The sequence below is a fragment of the Solanum stenotomum genome, chromosome 2, assembly GCF_019186545.1.
Source record: "Solanum stenotomum isolate F172 chromosome 2, ASM1918654v1, whole genome shotgun sequence".
In the NCBI taxonomy this organism is placed as follows: Eukaryota; Viridiplantae; Streptophyta; class Magnoliopsida; order Solanales; family Solanaceae; genus Solanum; species Solanum stenotomum.
The window spans coordinates 68754402-68774431 of NC_064283.1; the positions used below are offsets into that span (position 1 = coordinate 68754402).

Below are 20030 nucleotides of genomic sequence, written 5' to 3' on the forward strand. Positions count from 1 at the left end.
TATAATCTCTTAACTTTAGTTGTAGGGCGGCAAGAACAGACACAAAGTTGTGATTTAATATTAAGGTTATTTAATTATGTCATAATCATATTATTAGTGTAATTTAATTAATGGAAACCATATATTGCTTGGCATGGGTAGGTACGTACTCGTTATCAATACGTACTCGTATACGTAGAAATACATGGAAGAAATGAAAGATAGAGAGAAAAATGTATAAGTGAAAATCACTACTAGAAAGATTGACACATTTTTTCGGCTTAAAAAAAGTCAACACATACCATTGACACTTTCAATTGTTACTATCAGTTAATTAAATGTAAAACTTTGTGGTATTTTATGATAACCTAGCTACCAACATTATCTTTTCATAATATTCTCTTGGAAAACACATGTTTTTAGTGGTGAAGCTCACTCAAGACATTATGTGATCGCGAATTCTGAATCAATCCATTATATCTATATTAGATATGATTCATATTCTAATCTTGCTTTAAAATCTCGATCACAATTAACTCTTTAAGACAATATATTCCATTTTGCCAAGAAAAATATGATCTAATTAATACAATAGTCAAATATATAAATTTAGTAAATCCACAAACATATTATATTATTGTTACTATATATGTAAGGATAGGAAAGTGATGAACCTTGTCATTTTCTTTGGGAATAATTCCAATAGAATAATAGGTTATTTAATAAAATTGCATCCACGAGTGGAGCTAAAATTAAAGGGAACTTTATGGACTCTTTTGTGTGATTATAAAATTAATTAATATTTGTAGTTAGATAATTGGCTAATATTTAAGAGCAACTTTCATATATAGCAAACATAAAAATCATATTTGTATGTTATAACTATAGTTTGCATAATTGTGCTCCATAGCAAATTTTATGTTTGCTATGGAGCTTTTTGATTTGTATAATTCGCTAGATACATCTAATTTTATACAAATTGTTCAGTTTTGTATAAACTCATTTATACATTGTAATTTGTATAATAAGATATGTATTTGTATAATTATAAGTGTATAGGACGAAAATATATGTATTTGTATTTGTATATACACTTTTCTCTCGCTTTATACAAACACAAACACATTTTATACCGAAATGTATAAAATGACTAATTGTATACCGAAAATGGCTAATTGTATACCGAATCAGATGACAAAAAAAAAAGGGGATATTTGCTGCGAATTACTAATAAAATAAATTACGGAGGGAGTACCATTTTTCCTAATATTTAATGAAGGTCAGAGACAAACATCAAGAATCTCATAAATACATAAAGTCAATAGGTCTAAAACTTGGCTTTTTATAGGGTTTTGATTTAAGGGCCCTAAATATAATAGTTTGGGCGGCAAAAGGCATGATTTAGTTTCATGTGGGACTCCTCTTCTCAAATAGGAATCATGGACCATATATCTCGGGTTCGAATTATAAAAATAAAGTATTCTTCTTTAGTAGATAATGTGTTACTCTCAAAGAAAAATATCATAACACGAACTTAAATCAGTCGTATCTTAAAACAAATATTAAACATGTATATATCGATCGAGGAAAAAACTATTGATAAACAAATAAATTGATATGTAGACACTCTTTCGAGCTATTGTGGGGAGTGGGGAGTATATCTTTCATAGAAAAAACGCGAAAAAACACTCTAAAGTGAAATATTTCGACTCCATAGATAACTTCTGATTTTGAAATCAGTACGTACTCATATATGAAGAGATACGTGGAAAAAAAGATAGAGAGAAGAACGTAAATGAAAAAGCTCACACGAATATTATATCATTACGACTCTGCATTGATCCATTGTATCTACATTATATTATGTATGATATATTCATATTCGAACCTTACTTTAAAATCTCGATCACAATAATAACTCTTAATAATAAAACAACATATTCCAATTGCCAAATATACAAATAATGTAGTACATATATATATAAAGGATATGTAGTTAGGGAGGAACCTACTTGATTCTTGTGAGGAACATCTTGTCGTGTTCTTTTGGGAATACATTCCAATAGAATAAGCAATTAAAAAAAAATTCATCTATGAGTAGAGCTAAAAGAGAACTTTATGGACTTTTTTGTATAATAATTTTTAATACTTAGTACTTAAATAATCTACTAATATAGTAATCATATATATAAAAGAGAACCTTAGACCCGCCTACATGACGCCATCACAAACAAGAATTCCCTTTTAATTTATTTATTTACAAAATTAGCATTCCCTTTCATGAAAAGTTGTGACATTTATGAAAAATTGCGATTTTAATGAAGAATTGTGACTTTTATGAAAAGTGGCGACTTTAATAAAGAGTTGTGACTTTTATGAAAAGTTATGACTTTTATGAAAGATTATGACCTTTTCGAAGGGTTGCAACTTTTCCAAATAGATGTAACCTTTCTGATAAAGCACAATAAACATTTATTCATACTACCATTTGTTGTCTATAAATAGAGGGATTTCCTCTCATTTTAACATAACAAAAATTCTAAACCTCCTCTTCTTCTTCTTCCCAATTAAATATTTGTATACTTTGCTCATGTTGAGTGGCTCACTGACACTATTGCTTATTATACAAATCATGATATGTATTTTTACAATCATTAATTTATAATTTATGCTTATGTTATTAAGGCTAAATGATAAGATGTAGTAATTTTCATTTTCCTTTACATTATTAATGTTTGTTACCACGTAATCTTGTATGCAAGATAATATAGAGTTTTAGTTTTAATGCCTGATAGGTTTTAAATATTATTTTATAAATTTCGTGATATTAAATTCCCGCGCTTTGCGCGGGTATTTAATGAAGATTGGAGACAAAAACATTAGAATCTCATAATACATAAAGTCAAATGTCAAAATTGAGGGCCTTAATTATATTATTTTGGGCGGCAAAAGGCATGAAGTTATACATGATTTCATTTAGGTCCCCTATTTTCATATAGGAATAATAGGAATTTTAAAATTATTATTATTTCAATTAATATATTCAACACTTTGGTAGTTCTTGTATTCCATATCATTGAGTTAGGTGCCTATTGTTTATGAAGAACTTGGTACATTTCTTTATTAGTTGTTCGCTCAAAGGATTAAATATGTCATCGAACTTAAAAAAAAAGCTCATCTATATCATTCGTTAAAATTTAGCTCATCTATGCTATTTCCATTTAAGAAAAGGTTCATCCATGCCATTATTTATTAACTGAAAAAGGCTCTCTATGAAAATACTTTTTTTTTAAAAAAGAAGAAAAATGACTTTTCTAGTAAAAGTAGGAAAACAAGTTCTACAAATAGTATTTCACATTGATTGTGTCTTCCCCACCTTCCAATACATTTTATCTTCACATCCATCCTTGTAGCCCCCATCTCCACCACCCTACTACCACCCCAAACTTCCATAGTATTTGTCTAGATTATATATAAATATTTTAATTTATTTTTTTTTGTTTAAATGCTAAACACAAGAAAAATAAGTAAAAAAACCCACTTATTTTTCTGAAAAACTTTTCCTTTGTACCAAACACACCCTTATTTAGAAATCTCATATTCGTAATCGTACCTTAGGAATGAAAATAATCATGGTACTAATAGGAGAGCTTTTCCTTACCCGACACAAATCCAGATTAGTCGAGGTTCTAGAGTGAATACGGGACACCAAGTGAGAGAGAAAATAAAAATGTGTATATGGCTAACATTTGGATGAACTCAAGGTACCACGCATCTCAGTCTTGTAACACCAAAATATGTAGACTTGCAGAATGAAAATTCATATAACTGCTGAACTTGTTTGGGACTAAGGTGTAGTTATTATTTTATCGACTCTAAACTTAGATCCCCCACGCGCCAATTCTGTCCCTTTGAAAATAAAAAGAAATAAAAACAAGAAAGGCAAAAAGACCAAGTTAACAACTTACTAGGAAACAACTCCAATAACTTTCTTGATCAATAAATCAGAATATGCAGATTTGCTACACCTGATCATTAAAACTTCTACAAATCTACCCATAACATTACAGTGGTTGATTAAAAAATTATGAATGCCAAAGTATTTGTAGAACTGTGCACTGATTCTTGATTCTTTCAGGAACTTCACACATCATCAAGGAAAATCGGAGAGAGGGAAAGGGGGAGAGGCGAATTGAGTTTCAACGTGTTAGAGGAGAGATGGTAAGCATTATAGAACAGCATGCTTTACAAAATGAAGAAGATGGAAGCTTATAGAGCTACCAGTTAAAAGCACCTGCCCCATTTCACTCACTCTTAGTAAGCAGGAGAAATAACTCCTCATCTTTGATTGCACCCATCTCCATGGCCCTATCAAGGGCGCTGAGTCCACCATAATCCTTGATTGACGCACGAGCACCTCTGAACACATACAAAGAGGAAAAACATAAGAGACTCGAAAAAAAAGAGTTGATGTTACGTTTACAAAGCATAGGCTCAACATGAATCCCTTTGAAATTGGAAGCCACGAGTACTTTCAGTAACAAAAGAGAGCTAGTAGAGAACGTAAAATCAGAAACTTGGAGGAAAACTAGGCAATGGATGTAAGGAAAGCTTATTTCACAGCTACTGACTGATGCCCACAAGAAATCTTGAAGCATCCTGCCAATAAAGAGTTCACCAATACCAGCTGAATCATGTTTCGAATCCAACCAACTGTAGTTAGTTGTGAAGAGAAAGAAGTAACTATTGGATGAGATCAAAGGCTGACTGTTGAGGAATTGTTCCAGAGGCTACTACTGGATGTATCAAGGGATGAAAACTCCTGGTTGTGATGTAAAGTAACTATTGGGATGATATCACCAATGAAAGCTAAAGGGACTTGTAAATATTAACAAGCTATCTTGGATATCTTTGCCTACAAATTAACATATGCATGTGGGACTCCAATTTGGTTTGCTGAAGTGGAGTGCTTAGACCTTGAAGCCTCAAGTACATGATAAACTGGAAAATATGTATAATACCATGAAGTGATCCTTCTCTTCAGCATAAACTGAGCATTATCACCGAAAGACAAGGGTAGATGGAAATCTAACAACCAGAATTTTGCCTAATCTAACCTTCAAATAATGGTATCCATCCTTAAAACCAAAGGAATGCTCATTATTTATGTCAAGAGGCGGCGAGAAAGTTATATACATGTAGTTATAACCTAAAACTTGCATGCTTATTAGCTGTATGTATCCTATCACCTGCATCTGTTGTTTAATTCACACAGACACGTATCCTGGAAAAGAACTATAGATCTAAATGCAGAGATAATGTAAGCAAATTAAATACTGGGAAAACCTTTTTTTTTATGACCCTGGTGATACTTGCGACCTTCCACCAGCAACAAGTACTAGGTGACTCTATCCACCAAGGCTGGTAGGACATATGGGATGAAATCACCTAGTGGTTTTTGTCTCTGTTGGGATTTGAACTTGAGAACTCATGGTTCTCAACCATTTCATTGACCACTAGGCCACACCCTTGGGTGCTTAAATACTGAGATAACTAATAGAAAGATATGTCGCTGAGCGGTCAGACTATTAAATTGCCTACAAATCATGCTGCATAAAATTGATTCTGAATTAAATATATCACCTTCTAAGCAAAAATTTAGCCAAGTGGTGTCTTCCATTGCCAATGCAATGTTGTAGAGGAGTCCTTCCATGAAAATCACGCCTATTTATATCTGAACCAAATTGCAGTAGAAGTTCAAGCATCACTGGAGTTTCCCCATTGCAGGCTAGATGTAACAAAGAACAGCCTTGAAGGCAAAGCTTGATTCCCTGACAGGCTGCTGGGTTTTGATGTTTCTTTTGGGAATCCTGAAGGCCTAGTTTTGAATCATTTTCATGAATTTCATGGTGCATTGTAGCATCCTCGACCTCATCATTGGTAGTGTTGATTATATTCACATCTGACACTACAATAATTCGGTACACGTCCTTCACGTTATTACTCCTGACTGCTTCCCAAATGAGGGTGGCACGATTGCTGTACGGTGCAAAAGCTTCTTTATTCACAACCTGTTTTTCAACATACTGGATAACATGAAGCAAGTTAATATCGCATATATTCACACGAGCTTAGCAGGTATTCTTAATTCATAGAAATTTCCGCACAGCAACTTAAAACCAAACTTCTTTAAATAGTTCTTTCACAGTAAGTGGGAAGACACACTGTTTCTCCATCGGACCTCCATTACTAATGAAACAACAGACAAATGATCATGAGATTCTCTTTGTAGAATTCCATGGAAAAACAAGAGGACCGAGTTGATGGATGATCAAGCTTAGCACAAGGGATAAAATGTATAACATGGAGAAAAGCCCTTAAAACATGCAAGAAAGTATACCTTTGCCAAAATATATTTCTCCTTTTCATGAAAGGCATCTTTGGGGCTTGGCTTGGAAGCAGATTGAATAGCATCAACATTTGTTAATCTGAATGAATTAATCATTCAACATGAGCTAACACCAACAAAACATAATTTATAAAAATATTTGACTTAAATGCATGTTATATCATCATGGCACGTGGGAACATTATCTATCCGACAATGTGTACTGGATAGATAGGCTGACCCAGATAGAATGTCAAATTATAATGGAAAAATAGACTGTATATTAACTAGTTCAATTGAAGAATGAATAGAAGCGTGGACATAATCCTGGGAACTGTAAAGTTGGAATTTTGTGATCTTTGATATCTCTCAACATTTCGTCTTTTCTTGGCTGGGGGAGGACTTTTCACATTAAATCTGAACCCAAATATCAATAAACATACAAGATCTATAGAAATCTATACCCATGCAAGAATGACTTTCTAGTCTATATCAACTAAGGGTACATACCCGTCACTTGGAAGTTGAAGCAGCTCCTCCCACACCGAGTTACAATAAGAATTACCCAATGTGCGGAATAGATCCAAGATGGTAGGCTCCCAAACCCTGACATCTAATGTTATGGACCTTACCTGCAAATGATAAGTATCGCAAATATCAATCAACTCAACAGGCCCATAGATCTTTCATTTTGTTACTTTCTGGGGCAGCAACTGAAAACAAGTTATACTTCAAAATACATTTCCAAAAAAGATCCAATAGCTACTAACCTTCCAGAACGAATCGTGCATTGTCATGAAAGTAATGAAAATACTCATATTCTCAAATATAAATGCATGTGGACCAGTACAAAATTGAACAAACACCGTGAACTAAATGGAATTAATCTTTTTTTTTAACAAGGCAGATGTTTGTAGACAAGAGGAACAAAGAAATTTCAACATGGATAAAGATATACCTTTGAGATATGAACACCAAGGTTCCGATGAATGCCCGAGCATTCTATACAAATTAGGATGCCAAGATTTAGAGAAGCCCAATCAGGCTCTGAAGCACCACAGTCAGAGCACTTGTCATTTCCAGGAACTTCTCTGAGAATCTTAGAAACAGAATCAGGCTGATTGACTCTTATGGAAGCTAGAGCATTTTCATCATTAACAAACCCTTGAACATTCAAAGAACCAGCATAGGTATTGTTGCTACTATCAATGTCATTTTTACTAGCATCAAACTGCAAAGACAAGACGATGCTCAAGGTGACTTTAGAAAATCATTTTCTACAGAAAACTAGATTTCAAGGTTCAACCTTCTGTAGATGAGAATTCAGAAGGGACACAATTACTCCGGTGATTTTATTCATCCAGTCAACTCGTTCAGCTTCACTTTCAGCCTGCCAGTGGAAAATAAAGGGAAATAGTTATATATGGTGGATCAGCCCTTGCTAAAGTGTCGTCGAATCTGGTAACACATTAGTCCAACTGCAAAAGAGTTTGTACTGTTTGTGGTTCTTTCTGCTGAAGCAAATAAAGAAGCCAATTGTGACTATTGTTTAGCACATTGATTCCTAACAAAATGTCAAAGCACAAGACTAGATAAACACAGTTGCCAGTACTTTTATAGTTTTATTAGCGAGATGAAGTCTAAAATAAAACATACGGTGCATAAGCTTAGAAAATGAGAAACTGAAACAAATTGAGTAAAAGAGAAGTAGCCAAATGAAACAATAACAATATATCAAGTCAAACACTTCTTGATACTAGCTTACTATGTCATTTCTTCCTTCCATTAAAATTTAAATGGATCCAATGCATCAAAGCACTAGTATACCAAGAAATTCAAACTTCTATTGTAGACAAGAAAAGAAGATCACACTAAAACAGTTCAAAACATTAGGTAACTCTTAAATCATTCTTCTTTGAGATGTTCTTCCCTTCTAAACTTGATATATCAATTTAAGCACTGAGTACAAAGATCGACTATTCTATACTTTACCTGCAATGTATAAGATTTTAATGGTGAAATAATTCTGAAGCAAAGCCTCAGGTCTGTGTCCTCCGCATCCAGTTTTATTGTAGAAGTATGAAGATCAACAGTACGACAACCTAAATTTTCTTCTCCAGTGGATGACGACCTGTACTTTGTCCGAAATCTGCCAAATACACTGCTATGGTTATCAACACCAGAAGGGTGAGATGATGGGGAGCCCTGGCAATAAGATAAAAAATAAATGGAGTAAGCAAAAGAGTGTCCTGGAAACACTTTCATCCCAAAAATGCTCTAGCACTGTGTAAGTCAAAATCCATCAGAGTTGAGAAAAGTGTACTTTTTACACTAAATAGAAGTGCTTTCCAAAGTGATCGAAAGTACCATAAAGTACTTTTAGTTTGTATAACTTTGTGTCAAATTTCCTTTCAAAAAGTTCAAGTTTAGAGCTGTAAAGTACTTCACAGTTTTGAATAGAGAGGTTACTACAGAACAAAAGAATCAGGTGCCAGATTTTTCAAATACCATTTTTCCAAAAGACAACTTTCCCCTGCTATGATGCTATGTCGGTGAAATCAAACAATACTCTCTTGAGTGAGCTGGCAAAGGATGCCTTATAGATGGTCATGTAGCATGCCAATGATACCCATCTATATCAGCAAATATAGACATACTTCAGTTGTTCTCTCTCATCAAAGTAAATTCATGTTGACTTGCCAATTGTCCACAAACATTAGCTTTTGAAATACATAATATAGTTGGCAACAATCAGAAGTTCATGTAGAAGTAAACCTACTCATGAAGATGTCCGAGAAAGTCGAAGAATCAGCAACTTCATATGCCTGCCCTTTAGATTTTTCTCCCACATCACTCCAAATGATTATACTTCACAAATCTACTTTATTACACTAATCATTACACTTGAGATGAATTAATCACACTTGACTTTTATGTAAATAGACATACAGAAATTAAATTAAACAAGCACGGATTGATTCACATTAGGTGTCTGCGGAAAACATTGAAAAAAAGAAGTCTGACGCAAAATAGAGGCATGACAATGACTAATGCAGGAAGGTGAAAATAATAAACCATACCATCTGTGCACCCTTGATCCTGTAATAGTACAAATTGCCAAGACTGTCAAGTACAAAGAACCGTCTCTTCCAATCTGCCCTCAAACTAGAAGATCTTTTCAAAAGATATCCCTGCTTAATTGTTTGAACCTGGAAGAATGTACAAAAAACATCCATACTTTAACATCTAGCATCTGGAAAAAATTTATCAAGGAAATCAGGAGATATTTCAGGTGTTCCTACATTTAAACAAGTGCTATATCTATTGTAGAGATCTCAACCCCAAGATAGACAGATAGCAGACAGAATATCATTGTTATAATACTTTTTTCTAACATGTTAACGCTTGTTATATTACGTACCGCTCCTTCTGCACTGGACTGCATAATTGCTTCTATATGTTTGTCTGAATTCATACCAACACCATTTGAGGCTATAGAACTAGTTGAAGTACCAAGGTTACTGGATCCCCGCAAATGATTCAGCTCAGCTTGTGTCCTGAACTCTTGGATTCTTTTGGCAAGTTTATCTTGTTCTATGCTGGCCTGTTCCTTCGACTGCTGGGCATATGTCAAAACCTGATTTATGGAGTTAACATTAGCACCAAAAATATGCAAAAAGAAGAAAGATATCAAACACAAACTCAAATTTCTAATCAATGTCATTAATCAAGCAAGCTGCAAAAATCACCCATTTTATGCTTATAAATGCAGCAAAAAAAGTAATGCAAGACAGACTGATCTGAAGGTTATGAGTAAAGGTGGAAAATGAGAGAGCTGGGTAACATACTAACATTTGTGTGAATTGAAGAAGGTTAGGTAGACAAATGGATCATGGCCAACCTATCCAATGCTGGTTAACCATGGCTTAGACCATAATTGGCCGAGCAACCTGTCGTGAGTCATGACCCAACTCATTCAAAATTCATCCTAAATAAGCTTCCACCAATATACACATATTTCTGAACAGTCATCTATATATACTCAGGTTATGTCCTTAAACTGAGGTACTAGTAAAGTATCTTTTATACCAGAGACCATGCATTTTCTCCTTCAAGAAACTTTGCAGTGATTGGATTGGAAGAAAAAAGAAAGGGCAAAAGAAGTGAGAAAAGCACAGCAAATAAACATCAAATCCCCAACCAGCCCAATGCTCACATAAGCTCGACTTCGTCAACTTTGGCGAGGAAGGTTAATCACCCAAGAAAGGGTCAAGATTGACATCATTAGTAATCAGCACGTGAGCAACTCTCTCTCTCTCTCCCTCTCTCTCAGTATGAAGGTAATGTATTTTCTAAAATAAAATAGACATCTCCCTCCTTATCAAAAAAAATTTAAAAGTAAAGATAACTATTGCCGTCTCCCCGATCTTTTGGTGACAACTTCTAAATGAGGCAGTAGTATCTTCTTTTTTTTTTTTTTTTGGTAAATTTGTATTCTTCAACATTAGGACGTGCTAACCATCTTCAAAGCCACAATTATAGATTTCCTATTAAATCTACATTTTGATCTACATCCACTATACACAATCGTTTACACCAAAAAAGTAAATATACTAAACAATTCCATTTTACTTTGTGGATAGAATTGGATCAATCGTTCTATCAAAAAAAAAAAAGAATTGGATCTATCTTCAAAACATCTTCCATTTCTTCCCTTCCACACAGGCCATCATATACATGATGGAATCAACTTTCACCACCTCTTCTGAATCTTGCTTCCCCCTCTTCTGATCCAGTAGCTGAGCGTGTCAGATGTGTGTTCTGGCATGGTCCAACTAGAGCTGATGATGTTAAGAAAAAGTTCCCGGAGTTGTGCTATAAGCTTGCAGTGTAGAAATATGTGGCTATTTGTCTCCCCTGTCAGGTTGCATAGAAAACATCTAGGAACTAGTGGCATGCCTTTCTTCCGAAGAACTTCTTGAGTTAGGCAAGCTCTTTTGATCACTAGCCAAGTGGAACATTTCAGTTTTGTAGGAATCAAACCTCTCCCACCTCCAGACCCCTTGTATCACTCTCTTGTATGCACCTGTGACCTTTCAATCCTTGTGTTTCCAAATGACCCTATCTGGTGCATTTGCGTCAAGGTTATCCACTTCTCAATCATTCAGTAGCCTTCTGAAAAAGAGATCCCACGCTTTTGCAGACCAGCATTCACATACCCTGATGTCAGGATTGTTACAAATTGAATTGAGAAGAGATCTGGAAATGATTCACTCAGAGGAGTTTGATCAATCCAACCATCTCTACAAAACTTGAACTCGTTGTCATTTCCCACTTTGAGAATCAGATTTTCTTCCATTAAGTTCTGATACTTCTCCACACTCCCATCCATAAGGGTTTGTGACTAAGGCTGGCAACGGACCGGGTACGGGACCACCGGACTGGCATTTCCCGGTCCAGTGATCCCAAACCCGGTCCATTGTCAGCCTTGCTCAGAGCTCTTCTTCCTTTGCTCAACATTACAGTATTCCATTTCACCAGGTAATTACCCTTGCCTTCTTTACCCCCTTGCCACAGGATGTTTCTAGTAAGTCTGTCCAGCTTTTTGACAACTTCTGAAGGCATTGAGAAAAAAGACATAACATAAGTAGGGAGGGAATCCAAGAGAGTGTTAATCAGAATCTACCATCTAGCCAACTTCTTTTCTGCTTTCTCCGGGATCCCATCCCATATCTCCAGTGTTTTCTGTTTGCTCCCTGAGGGCATACCCAAGTATGTGGTTGGTGGTCCCTCAATTTTGCACCCCAAGATATTTGCCAGTCTTAGAATCTGGCGTACATCTTTGAACGGAATCAGACTGTTTTTCCCCCAGTTGACCTTTAGGCCTGATACTGCTTCAGGAAGAATCAAGATCAATCTGATATAGTGCAGTTGCTTTGCCTCTGGTTCACACATGATAAAAGTATCATCTGCATATAATAGGTACTGATCTCTTTTCCACCTCACCCCCTAGTATTGTCTCCAATATGAAAGCCTCTGATCCATCTACGTTGTGTAGCTATTCTCATCATACTATCAAAACCTTCCATTGCTAGAAGGTCCCCTTGTCTCGGTACTCTTTCTAAAGGAAAATAACCAACTGGTTCTCATTTAATAGGACTGAGAATCTCACTATCTTGATGCACACTTCTATCCATTTCAACCATTTACTGCCAAAGTCCATTTGTTTCAAAATGTTTAGTAAGAAGGACCAGTTAAGATTTCTGGATGTCCAACTTACATAGTAGACCTGCAGTTCCATCTTCAATAAATACATTCACTAGCTATCAAAGCAGCATCCATTATTTGTCTCTCGCTTACAAAGGCCATCTGATTTTTATTAACCAATTTGCTCACCACCTTCTTAAGCCTTTCTGCCAGTAGCTTAGCAATGATCCTGTACACACATCCTGTAAGACTGATTGGCCTATAATCCTTCAGCTCTGAGGCTCCAACCACTTTAGGGATTAGAGGTATGAAAGTTGCATTGGAACTCTTTCCAAAGTTCAGATTTGAGTGGAAAAATGATAAGAGTGTTGATTATGTCTCCCTTCAGTACCTCCCAAAAAGTCTGAAAGAAGATCATTGGAAAGCCATCTGGACCAGATGGCTTCTCCATAGCACACATTCTAATACTTTCCTATATTTCATCCTCTTCAAAAGGTCTTTGGAGCCAGGTCTGTTCTTCCTCAGAAATCACAGTAACATCCAGTATATTAAGATCAGGCCTGCATTGTTCAGACTCTTTGTATAAGTTCATGTAAAAATTCTGAAATGCCTCATTGATCAAGACAGGATCCTTCACCATGACTCTTTCCACATGAAGTTGTTCCATAGAGTTGAACCTCCTGTGTGAAGTTGCAATTCTATGGAAGAACTTTGTGTTTTTGTCACCATGTTTCAGCCATGGTATCCTGGACCTTTCTTTCCAAGCTATCTCCTCATTCTTGGCTACCTCATCAAATTCCATGGCCAGATTTGTCTTTTGAAGAACTTCAGCATCAGTGAGAACTCTGTGTTTTATGTGCTTTCCCAGCTTGCTATATGGTTCAAAATGCCTTCTTTTCTCTGTTTCTGGTTACCTTTGTGATCCCTGCTCCATTCTTTCAGCTTAGCCTTTAGCACTTCATCTTTTTAGCTAGTATGGAGCCTGCTCTTCCTTCCTCTTCCTTCAACACTGAAAGAATTCCACCACTCCTTTACTTTTATCTTTGAACCCTCCACTTCCAGCCACCACGATTCAAATTTGAAGTCAAATTTCTTCCATTCCCAATCCCCACATATCAAAGCATATGATTGTGATCTGAAGTTTAACTTTAGTAGCACATCTTCCTTGATCTGAGAACCCCCCTCCCNCCCCCCCCCCCCCCCCCCCAATTGTGCGCAATGTAGGAACCTATCAATCCTTGAGGTAGTTTTGTGGTTTTCCCCTCTCCTACAAGTATATGATTCCCCAAATAAAGGAGGATCAATCAGCTCTAATTGCACCACTAAGTCTCATACAGTTTGTTCTTTCTGAGGTAAATCTGATGGCATTAAAGTCATCTACACTATCCATGGCCCAGCATACCTGCTTCTAATGGCTAACAATTCCTCCCATAGTGTCTTCCTGATCACTCTATTACAATCCGCATAGACTGCAGTAATGTGCCACCTGAAATCCTCATTTACCCCCGTGAACTTCCGAGTAATACTTTGATCAACAACCTCCACCATTTCTCCTGTCCACACCCTTTCATCCCAGAGGACTACAATTCCCCCACGGCTCCCTATTGCCTCTTTAAGAAATTCTCCCATCCATCTGTTATCCCATATACTCTGTAGTCTGTATCACTCCATCAATTGGCCCTTCTAGTTTTGTTTCAACTATAATACAAATATTGGTATCCCGTGATGTAGTAGTTTCCTGACAATGCCCCTCTAACCACCCCCATTTATCCCCCTCACATTCCATGATATTAATTTCACTTTCATTGATTTGTTAAGGCAAGAAATTAATTTCATGATAATGAGGCAGCAGTATCTTAATAGTAAGCAAGCACAAAACCAAGAAGCGCTTAAGAGCTATGAGTAAGCTATTTTATGCAAAGATCAATCTCCTTAAATGTAATTTACACACATTCCAACCAGGAACCAGGAAAACAATGAAAGATCCTCAAGAAAGAAGTAACTAGTAAGAAACAAGAATAAAATCGCAGCATGAGAGGACCAGTAGTCTGTCTGTCATGATCCATACAAACAGTGTGTTTGTTGATGAAGCCATTGGAGGGTATGAAGAAGATATTTTGTGGAATTGTCTAACTGATTGATTCAGCACAACAGAGCTCTATTTATACATATACAAGAAGCATCTTTGCATTAACCAACTAACTACTTTCTAACAATTAATCATGCCAGCTGGACTAATTAAATTACACTTTAATCCATTCAGCTCAGTTAACTAACTAATCAGCATAGCCTAACTGTATTTTCAACTAGCTGATTTTTCACAAATCTATCTTTAACTAGCATTTCAATACTGTCAAACCCAAAATGAACAAATGGCAGCATGATGATACTACCTCTTTCCAGTCAGTAGCTAGTCAATCACAATATAAGGAAAAAAAACAACTCATATGATGGGTACCTGATGGATGAACGGCTCCATCTGGCTCAATAAGTCATGACCCTTACATTCAACAAGTATTAAATTTGTTAGTTTAATGACGGAAACATAACTGCATCGTAGAGAAGATAAAGAATATCATACCAGCTTGAAGTATCTCAGATGTGCATCCATAATAGCACTAAAGGATTCTAAGAACTCGTACTTCTTTTTGGCTTCAACATTTGTGATAGCATTTACCTGAAATCCTTGAGGCGACAAGGCTATAAATTAGAACCTCGAGGCAAGAATGCTTGCTAAAAAGTGTAGAAAAGATTCTTGTATCCATTATACATACAAGATTGAAACGGCTTCTCTCAAAAGTGGACTTTGAGTTATGAAGCTCCTGTCACAGAAAAAGCTGTAAAATTCCAATTCCTAGTTTTGACTCCTAATTACTTCAAATGTTTTCCTTGACAGATAAGCACTGATATAAAACAGAGGGAATACAGAAAGTTGGACATACTTCACAAAAACCTGAATAGGATATTGTTAGCATCAAAACAGAATGATATACAAGTTAAATGCTTCAACATTAATTCATTACAATTTGTTTCCTGGGCTTGGGAGCAATGTCTATATATGTAGAAGCTCTGAGACATGCTTCAGGAAAAAGCCTCTACCAATAAGTGGCCTCGGCGAGCTTCACCCGAACATGTATCAACATTCTTTCTTTTGTGAAGGTCATTTTACAACAACCGGAGAACACACAGAGACACAAAAGAAGGAGGGAAGATGTGTTTTACCAAAAGCATGAGGTTGAGTTTCTTCTTTTTTTTTTTGAAATAGAGCATGAGCTTATTTATCCTTTCCCTAATCTAATATCCTGCCTATAAAATTATTGGTAGCAATATGGATGATGCTCTTCACCTAAAGCATGACAGAAATGAGTTTCTCATCCTGTCCCTTGTTATACCTACACAATTTCTATAAAATAAAAAAATGGTAGTACTATGGAAGATGTGGTTGGACAAGGGTATTTATCCGTGATATGTTCATGAGGATGAATTCTCTTACAAGTTCCTCCCAAAGCAACACCTTTCACCTCTATTTATTTTTTCCTCAAGGAAAACAAGCATGTAAATGATTCCTCAGAGGGGTCCTATAAGAAAAGACCTAAAGCCAACCAAGATTTTGAGATTCTTTAGGACATAAAGTTATTTGGACACATAATTATCAGGATACCAATCACTTTTGGTTGGTAATTTTTGCAACATTTATCAGTTTGTGTTAGGTTACACCTCATCAAGTTAGGCAGAGAGAGAGAGAGAGATACACATATGAGGATGAATAATCCACAAAGATAACCTTTTTCAGAGAAAGGGCTTACTTCTTCAAGTTCAGTAACAACTTCATCCCGTGCATTCTTCTTCAGAGAAGAAAACCTTTCACGTGCCTGGCAGTTTAGCAACTCAGGAGTGAAATTAATAACAAAAAGAACTGGAAGTGTTATCTTCCAAAAAAATCTGCTTAGCATTTAAAAAAGCAGCTTTCCACCTGTTTCTATTGAGACATCTCCATTACCTGGTCATAAGTGGATGCAGCTTTATCAAACCGGCGACGGGATTCCTGCAAAATTAGAGACGAGTCATCAGACACATTGACATCAAAGTACAAACCCTTGTATGTCAAAATCCACTCAGAGGCATCCATTTGACAGAATTACAGCTCAAGTTAGGCTGGCCACCAAATATAGTGGATTGGTGTTCTGTAGGGAGCTATGTCGTGTTGTAGGTTCTCTACCATTTGGTATTCAACTTGTATATTGGATTTTCCCATTATTTATAAAATTGCTTACCTTATCAAAAAAAAAAAAACAGCTCCCTAATTCTATGAATGCAAACATAGAGAAAGCTTAATCTAGATTTCAACAACAATATTGAAATAATGCCAAATTTGATCACCTTTACATCCCGCAAATCAACAGACAAAAACTGGCTCACACGATCCACCAGCACATGTTCTACCTGCAAAAGGTATAACTTGCCTTACTTTTTCAAAGAATTATATCAGAATAAACATTGATATAAAATGGAGCGACATAATCAGACAACCTTAGCACATCCAACTACAGAAGGTACCGAAACAACTTTGTTTTGCGATCCCAGCGAAAGCTCCTAATGGCTTGTTATAAAATTGCAAGTTCAAGTTTTCTACTTATATGTCTCCACTTCAACGGCATTTAAATGAAACAAAATTAATGAACATCTCAGAAGTATCAATTTGGTTAGTTAACAAGTTTGTGATAATACAAAAACTTAATCGTGTACAAGGTTGGTGTAATTAAAACAACAGAAAGATTGGTGTTTGATGAGAATGATTGTGGTTCCACTTAGCGCAAAGTTGCTATGCCCATGGAGCTGAAGAGAGCGATTTACAGAACTTTGTTTTTCTTAGTAAAATTGGATTTTCTTTTTTATTTCTCACAGTTCTACTGACATTTTCCATATTTCTTTTTAAAAAAAAATAAGTGATGGCATATTACTTACAAAGCACAACCAAGTAGGTGCTAAATATATGCAAACAAGAAAACTGATCATTTCCTCTTTTTTCCTTTGTTGGAAGACAATGCAATCCGTCAGAACATCTATAGCATCCACAGGTTTTAAATTACACCAAAGTTAATACTTAAAAGAGTACACGTTTGGACTTCGGACAGTGAAGAGCCTCAAATATCACTTGGACTTCAGCCAGTGTAGAGTCTTAGATCTTCAGTCAGAGCACCTATTATTGATCTCTGCACATTACCTGCCAAATTCATGCTGAACTCCATATCTTTTTTTTTGTTTTTGAAATAGGTAACTTTGTATTATATCACAAAACAGTACATGGGTTGTACCATTATATACAGATGTCTCCTTTTCCACTTGTTTCAGTATATATTGAGTCTAAAACATCAATTACTGATAGTGTCATTGGAGTATACTTGATTACACCAAAAACATAACAGTAAATGCAGTTTAACTTGACTTTCTGGACATCATTCTCTATGCTCTCAAAACACCTAGAATTCCTTTCTTTCCAAATAGTCCACCATATACTAGCATGGATAATTCTCCATTTGTTTCTGTCCTTTGCATTCACCTCTGCTGCTTCCCAACTCTTCAATGCCTCTGAGACCTTCCTGGGAATGGTCCAGGAGATGCCTTTGAGATTCAAACAAATCCTCCATAGTTGTTGGGTATACTTGCAGTGTTGGAACAAATGGTTCATTGTCTCTAATGCCTCCCCACAAAGAAAACAACTAGAGCATAAGGTTATCCCTCTTTTCTTCAAGTTATCTTGAGTCTGAGCAGCTTCTTTGGCCAATAACCCTATGAAGCATGAGATTTTATGAGGTATTCTGCTTCTCCATATTTGTTTCCATGGCCAACTGTATGTTTGTTGGTTTTTCTGATCCATCAACTTGTAGGCTGAGTTAACTTTGAATTCCCCTCTGCTATTTCCCTTCCACCACATAACATCTTCCCCTGTTTGTAGCCCATTAAAAGCTTCCACAGTGTTGAGAAATTCCGCCACTCTTGCTATTTCCCAGTCATTGAATTGTCTTCTAAAATTGTAGCTCCAGCCCTGATTTGTCCATAACTCTGTTATAGTATTGTGTTGTCCCAGAACTATATTGTATACGTCTGGGAAAAGTACTTCCAGGTTTCCCTTTTCATGCCACTCATCTTTCCAGAAGATTGTCTTGCTTCCATCTACAACTTTGATCCTTGCATTACTCTTAACTTCATCCCACATGTCTTGGATTCCATATCTTCTGAGGTGTTTATGAGCAAGCATTCCTTACTCTCCAACAGAATAGGGTCTTAGGCATTACCAGAACACCAAATGAATTTAGAAATCTATTCCACCATTCAATGGTATGGATACAAAAAGAGACCATTAGGATATTCCAACTCTCTTTCACAATTATGACACGTGTTACAATGACATGCCATTTTCCAGATAATTCTGAGGGATACAAGCTTGCAATCCATCCAAAACGAACAACTTTAAGGACTGCTATGATTTTCTAGGGCATTTTCCAAGACCACTGAGTTGAGCATTTTCCAATATTCAAGAATGTGTAATAGAAGGCCTCCGCTGTGAAGATTTCTCTTTTATCACATTTCATCAGAGAACCTTTTTTTTTTCTTTGAAACTGGTAACATGTATTCCCCATTAAGGGTATGTTGGCCACCTCCAAACGTATGATTACAAGAAGTTAATTACAAAACTCCTAAAAGTCCACTATCTGTACTTCATCATCTATATATTTTTTTTTTTTTGAAATAGGTAACTTTATATTCACACAAAAGAACTCATCAAGAAATTGATGAGGAGGGATTTACAAACCCCCAGGGGGTGCCATCATTCTCAAATCCAAAAACAAATTTTCAAAAATTTACAATTGGCCTATAAACTCCACTACACTATCTACTTCCCCCACTAAATCTTGCTTACACCAAAAAAACAAAAGACTAAGGCATTTCATCTTGATCATCTGGGAGCTGCTTGACCTCCCCTCGAAGCACCTTCCATTTCTTTCTTTCCATAGTGTCCACCAAATGCAAGCAGGTACATTTTTCCACCAATCTTCCTTTGATCCTCTCTTCCCAATTCCTTGCCAGTGTGTTAGTACCTCAAAAGTGGTTCTGGGCATTGTCCAATTAACCCCGAGTCTACAAATGAACATGTTCCACAGATCTGTAGCCATCTTGCAATGCAAAAATAAATGGCCATTTACTTCAGCCTCTTGTTCACACATATAGCACCTTGAGCAGATCTGTATACCTCTTCTTTGTAGCACTTCGTGGGTTAGACAAGCTCTTCTAATTACCAACCAAGTGAAGCAAGCAACTTTTAGAGGGATCTTAATCTTCCATATTAATTTCCAGGGCCAAAATGTTGTCAAAGAGTGGTTGGTGTTTCTTTCCCAGTAACAAGACTTTACTGTAAAAACTCCCCTACTATGCAATTTCCAAACTGGTTTGTCGG

At 36.0% G+C, this 20030-nt stretch overlaps 1 protein-coding gene across 1 annotated transcript in view; it reads right to left on the reverse strand.

Annotated features, from left to right (window-relative positions):
* Nucleotides 1-3948: 3948 nt before the first annotated feature.
* LOC125854869 (ADP-ribosylation factor GTPase-activating protein AGD2-like) overlaps nucleotides 3949-20030 on the reverse strand; it is a 24478-nt gene continuing 8396 nt past the window's right edge. Inside the window, exons 5-19 of the mRNA XM_049534455.1 lie at nucleotides 16955-17017; nucleotides 16575-16619; nucleotides 16381-16446; nucleotides 15349-15396; nucleotides 15156-15251; nucleotides 15033-15074; nucleotides 9789-10004; nucleotides 9448-9576; nucleotides 8360-8572; nucleotides 7674-7757; nucleotides 7326-7598; nucleotides 6878-6999; nucleotides 6380-6467; nucleotides 5623-6065; nucleotides 3949-4398 (exon numbers count right to left, since the gene is read on the reverse strand). Of these exons, the coding sequence (XP_049390412.1) occupies nucleotides 4284-4398; nucleotides 5623-6065; nucleotides 6380-6467; nucleotides 6878-6999; nucleotides 7326-7598; nucleotides 7674-7757; nucleotides 8360-8572; nucleotides 9448-9576; nucleotides 9789-10004; nucleotides 15033-15074; nucleotides 15156-15251; nucleotides 15349-15396; nucleotides 16381-16446; nucleotides 16575-16619; nucleotides 16955-17017 (2043 nt within the window). The 3' untranslated portion in view covers nucleotides 3949-4283. The remainder of the gene's footprint in view (nucleotides 4399-5622; nucleotides 6066-6379; nucleotides 6468-6877; nucleotides 7000-7325; nucleotides 7599-7673; nucleotides 7758-8359; nucleotides 8573-9447; nucleotides 9577-9788; nucleotides 10005-15032; nucleotides 15075-15155; nucleotides 15252-15348; nucleotides 15397-16380; nucleotides 16447-16574; nucleotides 16620-16954; nucleotides 17018-20030) is intronic.